The following is a 15,726-nucleotide window of genomic DNA, read 5'->3' as shown; positions in this document are numbered from 1 at the left end:
AGGAAGGTAGTACATATAGAAAATAAGCTGGCATGGGGGGATTTACAAAAGGGGAAGCAAAGAGGAAAGAGACAAAGGCAGCAAGGAAAGAAAGAAGGGAGGGGAAGGAAAGGGAAAGGAAAGGAAAGGAACAAGTTCTTACAAATCTTTTCCTCCCACTTACCATGCATTTCAAGCTAATACTTCGCTTTCCCATACACAGTTGTATTGGGCAAAATGTTATTCCACCATATTTGGCTTATCACCACCTCGTTTTCTAAATCAAATTAGGTCGGACTCCAAACTGCCCATTTTCAGGGGCTGAGAAATTAAAATTCCGTCATTCCAGGGGCTTCCTCCTTCCCTGCGCCCAGCCGCTGGAAGTCTTGTGCAGTCTACAACACCCAGGGAGTTCCCCTTCACCGCTCCGTGTCCAAGCCCATGTTACTTGCAGAAGTTGGGCACACCATTGTTTTCAGAGTGCTGGCATCTTGGGGAAGATGGGGAAGTCCCATGCCTAAGTCTTCACCCTGAGGGGCACCAAGATGAGGCTCCTCCAAGGTCACTGGTGGGGAACAGGCTCATTTCCCTTACTGGGACCTACCTGCCCCCTCTTCCCAGTCTTAGAAGACCATTTCCTCTCCATCACTCTTTGGGCTGAACTAGTCCAGTGCCCTCAAACAAGAGGGATCTGGAGAGACTAATTCCTAATGCCTGAGGGAGAGTTTTCTTTGGGCAACTCTGCCCTTTCTCTTGCAACCTTGAGTTCCAGAGGTGTTTGAAGACGAGTGCCTGACTACCTTCTTAGGGCAGTACGAGGGAAAAAATAAAATGAAAATAAACCCAAGTTAATGTCTCAATAAATTAACCTGCTGGTAAAGTTCACCATACTATACAAAATGAGAATTTCACCAAGTGTATTTTTAGAGATTTTTCCAGGTTCTCACTTCCCTGTTACATTTCGGAGCCCTGGAGCCGGCGGCTGTCCTTGGAGGCACGTTAGTGGTAGGTTTAGTCGGTACAAACCTGTTCGAGCATTTTCCAACAAATGACCAAAATATGGCCGCATTTGTCTGGATTATGGGAGGCCACAAATAATGATTGAAGGGTGTAGGTGTGTTCAGAACACTCTTCTCCGAAGGCAGTCATGATGCCTTATGAATTTCAAGGATTTAACTTCATTTGTGTGTAGATTACGTGTTCAAAAAAGGCCTCCTCTTCAACTCATGAATATTTCAGCCCGCACTAAAATAAACACATCCTGTGTTTGCCCTTAAATTATGTCCACCAACGACTCTAAAACAATCCCTGCCCATCAGTGCCTATAGAGAAAAAAAAAAGCTTTTAAGTTATCAAACCTCAGGAAGAGCCAGAAAAGCCTCAGAAGGAGCGGCTTCAGTGCAGAGTGGGTTCAGATGAGGGGAGAGCCACAGGACGATCACCTCCATGGAACGCGTTACCGGCTTGCCATCCCCCAGTCTCTCGGACTGGAGTTAGCACCCAGTCTGGTGTCGGATAAAGTCATGCAAAAGTGAGACTTTCTGGACCCAATTCCCATTGCCAGAACACACACTAACCTAGTTTAGATGGCTCCTGTGTGCGCTGCCTTTCCTCTGCTCTGTACTTATCACCCATTCTTTTTAAAAAATTATTATTTTTATTTATTTGCTGGAGAGAGAGAGGGTGAGCACGTGCGCAAACAGGGGAAGTGGCAGGCAGAGGGAGAAGCAGGCTCCCCACTGAGCAAGGAGCCCGATGCCAAGCAACATGACCTAATTAGTGTTGAGTATATGTTGAATGGATGGACAAATGAACAGCAGAAACAAGAAAAGCCTAGTATAAAATAAAGCAAAATGTGGTGATTATTACATAAGAATAATAAGGGATATATGAAATCATACTGATTTCACGAGAGAGCATTTGAGGTAGGACGTGAACTATTAGTAGAATTTTATAGACAGAGGTAGGTGGAGGGCTTTCCAGGTAGACTAAGCCCAGACATCCTGGGGAAAAAGTAGAAGATGAAGTCAGGGTATAGTGAGCAATGTGGTTGGTTTAAATGGGGGAGTCATGGGAGATGCAGCTGAGATGTGCATTAGGACTAGGCAAGGCCGCTCAGGGAAGCTTCGTTCTTGGCCGTTCATTGGACAGTGGGGACCCTCAGAGTCTTCAGAGCCATCTACATGATGAAGACAACAATCAGCAAGATAAACACAGCAAGATATTCTCCGCAGGCAGTGAAGCTGCATTCTGAAATATTTCCACTACGTTTGAGCCTGTTGAAATAGTCTTAGCTTGCGGTGAAATGTACAACCTTTTATTCACATAGTTCTCTCCAATAAGTTAACTTAACCTTAATACTTTGTAAGGCATGGGAAGATCTTTGCAATCAACCTTGAAAGGTTGATGATTCCCAGTGCTATTGCCTTGGGCATGAAGAGGTAATTGTTCTGGGACTTGGTTATTTAGTGATTGGACACTGATGAAGAGATCTACAGCTTTAGGGGGTTGTTGGATTCGAGTCTAACATGCACAGAACTTCTTGAGTAGGTTCACGTGTTGTTGGCTGCAGCAACATGTAAGTCATCCCCAGCGTGTGTTGGCTTCTCAGACACCTGGTGCCAACACCCGTGTGTCCTTCACACAGATCGGTGTGTGTGCCCTTTCTCAGACCATGATAAAGGAAGAGGATTAACTTTCTAGACCTCCTTCTGGGGCTGAGAAGAGGGGTACGGTTTTTTTAGCTGAGGAAACTACCATGACAGTTCTCAGGAATAACAGGAAAGCAATGGGATAAATGCACAGATGCGCGCGCGCGCACACACACACACACACACACACACAAAGTATGTGTGCACATGCACATGACCTACATGCAAGAAACAGTGACCTGCTGATGGTTGTCAGTGATCTTTGAGTTCAGAAAAGTCCTGCAGGATGAGTAGGGAACAGCAATTTAACTCTTTCTCTTCAGCTATGGAAGAAGCAGCCAGGTGGAGATGGTAGTCTTGGCTTTAGATCTCATGAACCTGAGATTATGACCTGAGCCAAAACCAAGAGTCGGATGCTTAACTGACTGATCTACCCAGTCGTCCCTCAGCAGACATTCTTGATCAGCAGTAAACAAAATAGACAGAAATCCCTACCTTTGTGGAGTATATATTCTAGTAGGTGACTGAAGATACAAGTGAAACCAGGACCTTGAAAAGTACTAACATTTAAACAGATAAAAGGAAAAAGTGTTCCAGGTGTCAGAAATGATCCAAGCCAACTTTGCAAGATACTATGCATTTGAGAAGTACCAGGAACGATACTGGCAAGCCCAGAAGTCTGTGGAGGGGACTATGGAAAGGCCTTAAGGATTTTAGAATTTTTTCACAGGTAGCAAAAAGGTATTGATGGTTTTTACCCAGAGATTCAAGGTGGTTGAGGGCTGTTTAAGAAAAATGGGAAAGAAGGTTTTTGCAAAAGAAGTCCCTATAAAGGAAAGAGTACCATGATTTGGTCGCTGGGTGTCAGGATCAGAGAGAAGGAAACATTCATCTTCAAATTTTATTTAATGGTCATTTTTTGTTTCATTAAATTAACACTTTTTATAATTCTCTTAAAATAGGATTTTGCTCTAGTTCAATATCACAGTCTAACAAAATCAAACTTCACATCAAAACTACTTAGGCATAAGTACTTTTATGTTATAACAATTCTTCCTCATAAGCAGCCTGGAGGCGAGCTTACAATGGCTTTCTCTTAAATGATTAGGAAATCTGCTCTCCAAAACCAGCATAGCTTGCCTGGGATCAGCAAAAAGATGAATGGAAAACGAGTATTCCCTTTGATATTGCCTGCTATGTCACTGGCTTATTGTATGAGACATCACCAAGTCTGATACCCCACCACCTGATCCATTATTAGATCAGGCAGGAGACCCAACCCGGGCAGAAGCATGCACGGTCCTGTCTGTAACATTTCAGGGTTGCATGAAATAGTGGCTCAGACAGTACCAGTTTTGCCCAGGGACCCTCTGAGATCCATACAGCAATCACAGGACCTCAGGGAGCAGCATCTAAAGGTCATCTTTTAGTTCTAACCATCTGGGTTGCAAGTGGTTCTCTTTTGCCTGTGGCTGGTGCCAAGGGCCTCCAGGAAAATTCCTTCCAGATTCTGTGATGCTTTAATGTTGAGCTCTGTTGTGAAAGTGATAGCGACCATGAGAAGGCGAGCATCCTGTGAGGGAGAAGAAGAGCACGTGGCCAAGAACAGGTCTCTGGGCAGAGGTTCTATCCAAACAGCTCTGGGCAACCCCAGGATTTCTGTGACTTCAGCCCAGGGCTCCCTCTCTACCACGGCAACCGTCCACTTGGGAAGGAGTGAGAGAAGCTCTGGTCTTGCTTTTCGAAAATGTTCCTGGCTGGAAACCTTTTGACTTCTAACTAAGTTGTCTCCTGAGCTTAACAGTGGGGACACAGTGCCCCCAACCCCCAAACTCTGGCCGTTTGCCACTTGTCTTCCTACTTCCCTTCAGACCTGAGGACAGTACCTCTTGAGCTGCCTTCATTTTGACTTGTCCTCTTGCGGAAGCCTGATTTCTGCACGTGTGAGAGAACACCCAGAGAAGGGCGAAGGGAGACACGGAAATGAATCTAAACAACACAAGAGAAATGAAAAGGAAAACCTAAGCTGTAGGATCGAATAGTTCAAAAGTGTCCAGGGGAAATGCGAAAAGAAATCACTTCGTTGGGGCCTTACGTGGATGGAGGAAAGAGTCTCAGAAGTTACAAGAAAACAGACGCCTTCACAAACAACCGGGGGATACTGGAAAGAACTAAACCCTGGTTTCCACACTCAAGGAAGAGTGGCCAAAAAGACCGAGTGGCTGCTGCTTCCAGAGGCCAGATTCAGGCATTACACTTGCCAGTGATTTGGGCAATTACTTTTAATTAGCTCACTCTCTCCAGCTTAATTTTCTGTACCAATTTAACAAATATTTGACCTTTAGCCACACGTTGCCATTGCACCCTGTTTTTCCAAAGCACAGGAGCATATGTGCTTGATTTCTTTTTTCCTGCGAAGGGTCGAGTTAATTCACTGATTTTACTAATCCAACTGGGTGCCATTAAGGTAGATCTCATTAAAGGTACTATCAGGCCTTTGTAAAAACAGACCAAACAAAAACAAACAAACACCCCTTAAGGGAAAGGGAAGCTTGATTAGCAGGAAGGAAATATTCCCATATGACCTTTCCTTCCCCCTTGTCTTCTTAAACCAACTATTTCATGGAAAACCACTTGCATGAACTGTGAATACCCTTAAGTCTTTCCAATACCTTGGATCCCTGTGTAGTACTCATGCAGTAAACTTCTAGATTCCCCGCTTTTAACTTCTCCCCTCCAAAAAATTTGGGTTGACCTGCCAACAGAGCCAAAACCTCTGGGGAGCCAAAGTCACATCCACATTAAATCCCAGGTCACAGAGCCGGTCACCTCCTAGATCAAATACCTGAGAACCAAGAAGGCAGCCTTCCCTCTTGTGTCCCTGTGAAGGAGCAGACGCATTTGCAAGAGGGGAAGTGGGGGCAGAAGGGGAGGGAGCTGAGCATGTCCAAACACCCAGGGATCAATTAATTTCAGGAGAGACTACACTGGTGTCTTTAGGCCCCAAATTGTCTTTAAAAAATATATATATATATATCTAGTCTAAGGCTCAAAATAGTAAATGCAGCCTTGAGTATCAGGACTGAAAAGAATGAAAGATAAAAGGAACAGAGCTTTGGAGACGAGGCCACCTGTGGTAGGGAGGAGAAAACCACAGGCTGCTCAGAGCACAGCGCTCGGCTTCTTAACCGAGACCACAAATTGTTTTAGCCTGTGATCAGACTCGGGCAACCCCACCCCCAGGAGAAGGGCTTTCCACCCCAGCCCAGCCCTGCACTGCCAAGATCGGCAGGGAGGAGTGTTTAGGAAGAGAGCAGCACTTCTAACTTCACTTCTCCTTGTAGTCTGAGTGAAACACGACTCTGCTCCGTTAGGTTACATAAGGGTTAAAAAAAAAGAGAGAGAGAGAGTGTGTGCGTTTTGGATACAGCTGGAAGCCATTAACAACTCTGAGACCATCCCGGGAACCCAGTGAGAGGGTGGGTGGCCTGGCAGAGATCCTGGATCCCTGTGTGTAATCACCGGGCGGGGCTTTATTTCTCCCTCCCACCCAACGCAGAAATCCCCTCTTCCACTGTTCAGTCCCTGCCCACAGGCTCCCCGCTCACGCACGCAGGGCTGCAGGAGGCAGCACCTTCCTTCAGAGACAACCTCAGGCACTAGAAAGTTCTTTGCAGAATGTGCCTCTGTGGAAAGTCTCCCCTTTCGTTTTCGCGTGGCCGGCTGGTGTCACAGCACACAGCGGTCCTACTTGGGAAGACAACGAGACCCCTGGCCTCCTCCAGATTCCGCCTCCTTGTGGCCAAACAGCCCCATCGGCCAGCCAGCCCTCCTGTCTGATGGTTTCAGGACTCCTCCTGAGCCTGCTTCCTCTCTCAACTGTGCTCAGGTTTCGGAGTCCCTGTGAAGAACGGAGCCCAGAACAGAAGACATTGCTGGCTAGGAGGGCACCAGTATGGTATCCTCTAGGAGGCTTTCGCTTCAGGAGTTTTGAGGGCCATTTTTTCAGGAAAGACACAGCTAGGCCCCCTTTCAGGTACTGCCACTAGAGAATCTACGCCACCTCATTCCCAGGCAAGCTTTCAGCTCTAGAAGACAGGCCTGATGGACGGTGCTAGTCCACAATGGCTGCAACAAAGCCAAAAAGGAGACACAAAAGAATAAAGTTTCCTCTGGACGCTCGTGGGGGAGCTCCTCGCATTCCGCCAAGTGTTGAGGGAGGGGACCTGGATCTAGGACCCGTTCTCTGGGACCATGACCAAAGATCTCTCTCATGATCTGTCTCCCCTGTCCAAAAACCTTTCCATTGTGCCCCTCAGAACATAAGAACTGCTGCCTCCCTCACCTGGCCCAGCCCTCCTAACCCCATCCTCCCGGCCAGCTCCAGCACAGGGGGTCTGAGGCAGCCCGCCAAGCTGGTCCTGGTCGCTGGGCCCCAGGCCCAGGCTCCCTCAGTTACCCTTCCTGAAATGCCTTCTCTTTGTCCTGTACGGTTGTCTCAGGGGTCTCTCCTTTCCTGGGCTAGCTCCAGAGCTCCTGAAAAACCAGTGTTCTCCAGCCACAGGCTCAAGGCGACATTTCTGACCCCTGGAGGTGGGTCTTTTCCCAGAGTTCTCCACTGCAGTTGTCTGGAGAAGCGCAAGAGTCCGCCTCCGGTTCTGCTCTCAGCAGGCTAAATGCTACGGGTGGTCACTGTTGTTCTTTTGGTCTGAGGAATGTCCTAATTATATCTTTGCTTTCATTATATGGACAGGACCCCCGGGTCAGCCGAGGCCCTGGCTTCTGGAGATGAAGGAGACGAGCAGTTATGACCCGACAAAAGTCACACCATATATAAGAAGCAGGTACCACTAGGTGTAATTTTGACCTCGTTTTGCTTTCCCAGCTGTGCCCCAGATCAACTGCGATGTCAAAGCTGGAAAGATAATCAACCCCGAGTTCGTCGTAAAATGCCCAGCAGGATGCCAAGACCCCAAATACCACGTTTATGGCACGGACATCTACGCCTCCTACTCCAGCGTGTGTGGCGCTGCAATTCACAGGTGGGTAGCTCTGAGCTGCTTCACAGCGAGTCGCCGGGCTGCGGGCAGGGAGCTCCCGGGGCCGGGTTCCCGGATTTAGCCAGCGACACTGTACACACGGAATGAGAATCCTGTACTTGCTGTGGCAACCCTATCCCGGGGGTTACACAGAAGCCACGCATGGTCCCACATCTCCTTTCATAGCGCTCTGTGGAAAGGACCCACTTCTCTTTACCCTAAGGGGATGGAGAGGAGAATTCTAGTCCCACAGATTCATGACAAGGAAACCAAAGTTCTCGGTAACCTAAAGCATGTTTTTTCTATCTGTATTTACTGAATGAGAAAATAAGAGGTTATAAGAAGAAGTAATAATAAGTAATAAGTAATAATAAGATAATATAAATAATAATAATAAGAAGAAAAGACTTCATAATAAAAAGTCCTGGAGGTTTGGAGAAGAAATGTCACAGCAGTGGTGATGGCCTGGAGATGAGTGGAACGGGAAAAGCGAGGCGGAGGGTGACAGGTGGTTCTGCTCGGTCAGCTGCTGGTTTGGGATCCAGGAAGGAGGACCGGAAGTAGGACACGCTTTGAACAAAGTCACTGCCTAAATGAAGAGAGGCAGAAGTGACCTTCACAGAATCCTCAGATGTCTTTTTGCGTCAGCTGGGAGTCCAGACCCAGGGGGATGCACGTTTACTTCCTATCTTTGATAATAAGGCTATTGTGTCCTTGTTGAGCACCTCACTTATGTCACTTTATTCAATCCTCACCGTTCTCTGTACCGTAGCTACTACTGCTATCCACATCTTACAGATGGAGAGAGGCTGACTAGCTTTTCTAACACTACACTATTAAAAAGTATCCAGGTGGGGACTCGAACATAAGTCCATTGCCCATGCTCCTAACTGCCACTTTGAGACTGCTTTGGGACAGGACTCCTGAATCAACGCTCAGCCACCAGATACAAAGTTTCTGAAGTATTCCGGCTTCAGGATCTTTTTCCTTCTCTTTACTTGCACACCAGTCAGGTGAGGGATCCATCGTCTCCCTGCCAGAGAGAGGGGGAAAGAGGTAAAATTTACTCCCTCTCCAGGTGTCTCGTCAGTAGCTCTCAGAAATTTGGGGAAGCAGCAAGAATGAAGTCTATGTGTAAACTGAGATTTAAGAATTCCTAGTAGAATCTGTTGGCCGTCGTCCTCTTCTCACTGCCTCCGAGGAGGGCTGATGAGCTGACTCATTTTTCAATGGGAGCGGAACTCTGAAGGCTCTATTATGGAGAAGTAGGGAAACAGTCAAGATAAACTACCCCAAACCCTGTTTCTTAACCCCAGACTATGGAAAAAATATTTTGCTTTCATTCTGAAAGAAATTTCGTGCAAAAAAGGAAAGAGGTACACAAGTCTACCCATATGTGCGTGTGCACGAATAAACACATGCCTGCTCCCACACAAATGCTTGCACATGAATGCTTGCACACATGCATCCTTACACACGTGTGTGCACGCCCGAACAGCTCCCATACCATAAGCACTCCTCAGCCCGCGTCTGTGTGGATACTGGTGTCTGCTGTAGGGGCTGAGCCTGTCTTAAGGTCACTGTATTTTTCCAGGGGCATCCAGAATGGTTGGCTCCTGCTTCCTCTGGCCCTTGCTGGCTCTGCTTTGCCTTTCTGTGTCTCCCAGGCAGGACAGAATCACATGAGTTGATTCAACCTCACAAAGATGTCGTCATAATCACAGTAATCCCTTGCACTGTGATTCGCTCCTCCTAGCATCATCTCAACCCTACCAGGCTGCTGTTAACATCCCCGTTTATTAAAGAAGAGCTGAGAAATAAGGAAGTTAATTCAATGGCTGGTTAGTTGCACATTCAGGATTAGAGCTCAGGTCCTCTGACTCCCAAGCGACACATTTACACATTTACATAAGAACAGGGGCGTCCCAGAACTGTTTAATATACAAAGAGAGGACTTGAGGTGGATGTGGACTTTGGACCAGTAAGAGTCAGGGAAGGCTTTATGATGGATGGACATACCAGGGGAGGGCAGAGTAAGAAGGGAGTTGACAAAGACCAGGACTCAGTAATCTCAGTGTTTTGGTTGGGCTGTGGAAACTCGTGGAGAGAATAAGGAGGGGGGTGGAGAGGTGGAGGACAAGAGTGTGAATGTTTCAAAAACCAAGATTTGCTACTTGAGCAACCAAGCGCCCTTTGAAACTTCCTGGACCAGGGTCTGATCTAGTGGGAAACTCTGTTCGGTAAGATGTGTCACCGTTCGTGGGGAGGATGAATAGAGGTCTTAAGGGAGAACAGATAGGAATTTGGGACACTCTCAGTTTTGTTTTTCACAAACAAAACAAGTCTGTTTTCAGAAGGCAGGACTTAAGACAGAGAACTTGAGTAGAAAGTACACAGGGGGCCTCCAACAGTGGCCCATCAGAGTCCCCCACGGTCAGAACTGGGAGGCTGGAGAGAGCACACTTTGGTTTTGGCATTCAGATTTAGCTTTAGGATTCAATATTCATGCAATATATCATAATCAGATGTCTTATTGGGAGTGATTCCCTCGATTCTTTCAAACCAAAGGGACGATGAACATATTTGAAGCATCATAGTTTAGCTCAGTCTTGTCCTGAATTCGCCTCTGTATTTAGAGTGGGACCAAGTGCAGGGGAGGGGGAAGATTTCTCCCTAGCGGGGCGATGGGGAGGCCATCCCCATGCAGAGCACACTTCATGCGGATTTCTGACCAGATGCCCACCCTGAGAACGGCAGCTGGTCAAATCCCAGCCCTTTTCTCCGAATCATGCAGCTGACTTGCAGCTGAGCCCAGTCCCCTGGGACCAGGGTCAGGGAGGACAGGAACCTGCAGACTATGTCCAGCATCATGCAGGACATCTGGGGACGCAAAGAAGTGGAACTGGTTTTTGCTCTTTCAGATAATGTGTACAAGGTGCCTATCTCTGAGTGAGGATAGAAACGAGGTCACATTTCCATAAATTCTCCAGAGTACCACGGCTCCTATCTGCTTCCTAAGTGAAACCACAGCCTCTTGAAGGCTCTCTCCTGCCAGTTTCTCCTCCAGGGGCTGAGTCTCTGGTGCATTCCACCTCCATGGACTGCCGTTGGCACCTGAAGTTTACAGACCCCTAGTCTCCCCAGCATCTACCCTTCTCTAGCCTGTCTGAGAAGGTCCACATCCTCCAGTTAGGTCAGTCCTCAAGATGAGGCAGCCCTCCTGTCCGCAACAAAGAAATCCCAGGAGCACACCACAGTTCTGTCCTGCACCTTCCCCAGAATCTGAGTTTTGAGTCTCACACTAGCCTCTGATGGGGCACTGGCAGCCGAGAAGCCCCTGGGCCCTTCCCATTTCCTCCAACAGCCCGAGGGAAGCTCAACATAGGCCCACCTCCCCTCACCGGGAGTGGCAGCTACCGCAGTGCTTCCGACCAAGTATGTGCACACATTTCCTCCATACAATGGACTGTGAAACCAAGGGCAGGATAATTTCTTGGGAGGGAAAGAAAAAAGGTGTTATTTCTGTCTTCCCCAGCAATTATAAGTAAAGGGAGCATAAGATAATTTTTTTTTTCAAATACTTAGAATTTTCAGCTTACATGAGGGCTGTGCTCGTAAATGTTGAAAGACCAGCTCCCCCAAAGCAGGGGTAGCGCTGATTTGCCAATTTCAGGAGCATAAGTCCTACCCCCGTGGCTGATTTCAAGCTACCGTGTGAAATGATCCAACTCTCACAGTCCGGGGAAGTTAACAGTTGGCTTCCGTAAGCCCGTGTGGGCGGCAGGCACACACCACCGACAGGCCTTCGACGCACAAGGATAAAATGCTGTCTTTTCCCTAAGAAAATGTCTAATCTAATTGGGAGACAAAAATCAACTCAAGAAATTTTTAGGAAATCGCACAAGACCGAATAAAATCAGAGTCTTGGCTGTGAGACAAGAGTCTGAGGCACCCTTAGGAAGGGATGTAGCCAAGTCTTTTCAGAATCTCTGTGGAGAAGAAGGTGTTGGACACCGACCGAGCAGCACAGGGTTCCTCAGGCAAAAGTGGGAGCTGGCTTTCCAGAGGGAAAGAGCAGCATGAACAGGCCCGTGAGGGGAAGCCCTGTGCTCTGGCAGGGAAGCTGAGGCCAGGCCGGCTGCGGCCGGGAGACCCGAGGGAACGGCTTCTGAGCTCCCGAGAGAAAAGAGAGGACAGGGTCACAAGGATTTGGGAAGATGACCCTCAAAAAAATAAAAATAAATAAATAAATAAAAATGTCTCCAGGTCAGAATTAAAAAAAAAAAAAAATGGAACGATGAGGAATTGGCATCAGGAGGTGGCTGTGCTTTTGGACTCTGAGGAACAACTGTGACCAAGTGGGACAATCCCAGGATTCCAGGTCAGCTAGACCTGGGTTCGAGTCCCTCCCTTGCAATTTACTAGTTACAAAACCTGGACCGAGTCACTCCAGTGGCCCAAGCCTGATTCTGGGAAAGGGGAGCAATAGCACTGCCTTCACTCTGTGAATCACAGATTTGCCAGGAGGAGCTGGGGAGAAACCTTAAGCAGGGATGATTTTAAAGCAATTAAGTGCTCTATATGTCAAGTACTATGATCACTTTCCTCCCTTCTGGGTCACTGAGCAGTTGAGTGTTGAAAGTTCTTGACTCATGAAGGTGGGAGGGCAGGAAACGGCAGCTCTCATCCTGGAGGGAAGGGAGGGTGTGGATGAGAACAAATCGAAGTGCGTTTTTAGCTGCCTTTGTGCCGCAGATCACACATGCCCACGGGAGCCCGTTCAGGCTCCGGGGCAAAGAAAGGACAACGGGAAGGGATGCCGAGGAACCGGCATGGAGCCCCCGCTTCACATACAAGCCAAGAGGTGGATCTGTCTCTGTCACACCAGGATCTAAAACCTTCAAAATCCTAGACATTAAAGAAACAATTTCTAGTCCTTGGGGAGGGAATCTTTTTAATGAGTTCAGTTTAGCTGCACACTTCCCACCCCTGGCCCAATATAAAAGGAAGAACTTGCTTTGTACAATGTCATGGCCGCCCTTCCGAAGAGCGGGAGCCATTCTGCCATGTCACGACACCAAATTAGAAATGGCCAGGAAAGACGTTTCTCTAAAACAACGAACTAGTGGGGACGAGGAAGCCAAGCAAAAGAGCCTGAGGAGGAACGGTGGCAAAGAGAAACGGCCACCTCGCGGGACAGCCAGGTCCTGTACTAAGGAAGAGGGCGTCTGACCTGGAAGTCAAATGCTGGGGCGCGTGGTGGAGACGCCCTTCTTGGGGGACGGGCCGCAAGCGGGGGTAAACCTTGTCTTAATCTCCCTCTTCCCCATCTTTCAGTGAAGACAGAGGCTGGTGTGCTAGTCTGTTCATCGCGTCTAATGGGATCTTCCTGTTCTTCACCGTTTTGTGTCTCTTCACAGTGGCGTGCTCGATAATTCCGGAGGGAAAATACTTGTTCGGAAAGTTGCCGGACAGTCTGGCTACAAAGGGTCTTACTCCAATGGTGTCCAGTCGCTGTCGCTGCCACGCTGGAGAGAGTCCTTCGTCGTCTCAGGTACGCCCGAGCTCAAGTGACCTCACGGGATGAAATGTGCCTTTTCAACTTCTGTTGGCTTCAGTGTCTGGCCCAACTCATTTCATCAAACTCTGAAGCATTAGCTCTTCTGATAATTAGGATCATGAAACAATAAATTATAATTACCATGATAAATCACTACAGAAATATTAAATATAAATCACTATAGGAAATATTAAAAGGCTCCCCTTACTCATTTTAAACACGCTGCAGCTATCCGTAAATCCAGTCAAACTTTTAATGAAGTGAATTCCATTTAATAACTTGGGCTTTTTTTAACTACGCCTTTCGTTAGGCCAAATATGTCTCATATCTGGATCCTCATTCCTTGATATTTCTGGTAAATGGATAGGGATATAGGCTCTTAGAGAACCGAACTACTATTTTGAGATTTCTTTTTGTTTAATTAATTGTTTCACTAGTCAGTTCTTGCTCTCTAGCTCCTTAGGATTTTTGTAGATAATCATTTTCATTCTTTCCTTCCCTCTTCCAATGAGGTGATGTCAGTGAGCTAATGACTAGTGCGATTTCACCGTGAAAAGGTAACCGAGTATCTCTGTATAATCGTGACCTGCCCTTGCCTATTTTTGTGAAATTCTCCCAACCAAACCTTTTGTCTTGAATTTTAATTGAAAGAAAAATTGAAGGACTACTATAATGAATACCCAGATTCCCTTCACCTAGCAACATTTGCTTTATCTGTCTACCTATTGTTTATTTTATTTTGTTCTAATCCATGTGAAAATAAGCCGCAGGCATCATGACGCTTTTCCCTCAATACTTCAGCACACACCTGGTACAAACAAGGACATTTTCCTAAATAACCACAATACCAATACCACACCTAAAAAATTAACACTGATACAATAATATTATCTAACAAATAGTTCTTATTCAATTGTATCAGTTATCCTAAAATAGTCTTCATAGTAAGTTCTTTCTCTTACTCCTACCCCTTCTCTCTTCTTCCTCCCTCCCCTCCCCTTCCTTCCTTCTTTCCTCCCTTCCTTTCTTCCTTCCTTTTCCACAGTCTAATAAAAATCATCCATTGCATTTAGTTGTCACCTCTATTTACTCTCTTTTCATCTAGAACTAGCTACTACTGCACTACCTTTTTTGGTCATGAATGGCAACGACATTTTGGAAGTCCCAGCCAGTTGTCCAGTGCTGTGCCTCACAATCTAGACCACAAACATGTCCAACTATTTCCTCATGATTGGATTCAGGTTAAATATTTTCCAAGGTTACTACATAGGTGGCATCATAGCGTCTCTGTTGTGCTGTATGACTGTGGCCATTTCAGAAGGCACAATAATGTCAGTGTGTCTGGTTGTTGGACAGTCTGCACTTGACTGCTTGGGTACTTTACAGTATCTCTCCATGGGAAGGATACCTTGTAATTAATAAGTAATCCGTAGGGTGCTACTTCCCCAACAAATTCACCTAATTGTTTTAACATCTATTAGTGATCCTTACAGCAGCAAGAACTGCACTAGAAATTGAAAAATTATAATTATTCTATTATTCCTTCCACATTTATTAGCAAGTATTCTTATAAAAAGAAAAGGGGTATTTCCCCCTCTGCACACCTATTTTTTAAGTACCACTATGGACTCATGGATTGTTTTTGAAAATATGTTATAACCCATTATCATCATCATTCTTTTTGGCACTCAAATTTTCCAAGTTTGACCAGTGAGAGCCCTTCAGGCATTTTGAATTTTGTTTTTGTTTTTGTTTTTCTTGACATGTCCTTATGCTATTTGAGCACAACACAGTGTTGTCATCATCTTATGTTTTCCTTACTCTGGGCCTTGAATCTCCCATTTTCTCCAAAAAGGCTTTACAGGATTTTAAATAGATTCTAACAAAGCCTCCTGGCATCTTGACAAGATTAAGACCCGTGGGACTCTCCTTAGGAAGCACCTATGCAAGGACCAACTGAAGCAAGGAAGGGAGAAACGTTTCATAACATAGTAGGTCTTCTAGTTTCGGTCGTTTTTCTGGTACCTTTATGTGTCCCAAGCCCCAGCTCCTACTGTCCTCCATGGATCAGAGTTTTAATAGAACTACAAACAGACATTTTAGGATTCCTCACAACTTGAGCCGTCCTGGTTTCCTCCTGCCTGCAGAATTCTGCACCCCCACGGTTCAAATTAAATGGGTTTCTACGTCAGGTAGTGGAAAGTGATCCGGCATAGCACGGTGAGAATGCAGAATAGAGGCCGTATGAAAATGCTAGTATCTAGAATCCAAATGTGTCAGGTCTAGAGAGAAATAGAATCTCTACATAGGTGTTAACCAGTAACTCCTGGCTAAGTAAGAATGTTTCAATCTTAGGTGCATAGGCAGCAATTCAAGAATCCCAACAGAAGTATAAAAGGAAAAATTAACTCCAAGAGAGGAGCGATGTTTGGGGTTTTGTAAATGAAAATCAGTCTGCTGAGATTATTCCCTATAAATGTCAACTTCTGCGTCCCCT

The 15,726-nt window shown here is 46.4% G+C and overlaps 1 protein-coding gene across 2 annotated transcripts in view; it reads left to right on the top strand.

The window, feature by feature from the left end:
- Positions 1–15,726, top strand: part of VIT (vitrin) — a gene marked incomplete at both ends in the record, with an annotated part of 93,993 nt that overhangs the window by 33,448 nt on the left and 44,819 nt on the right. For both annotated transcript variants that reach the window (XM_080814636.1, XM_080814637.1), the window contains 2 exons: positions 7,516–7,672; positions 13,090–13,223. In XM_080814636.1, the coding sequence (XP_080670762.1) occupies positions 7,516–7,672; positions 13,090–13,223 (291 nt within the window). The remainder of the gene's footprint in view (positions 1–7,515; positions 7,673–13,089; positions 13,224–15,726) is intronic.

Source organism: Martes martes (genome assembly GCF_963455335.1).
Source record: "Martes martes genome assembly, chromosome: 9".
Lineage (NCBI taxonomy): Eukaryota > Metazoa > Chordata > Mammalia > Carnivora > Mustelidae > Martes > Martes martes.
This window is presented reverse-complemented; position numbering and strand designations above follow the sequence as displayed.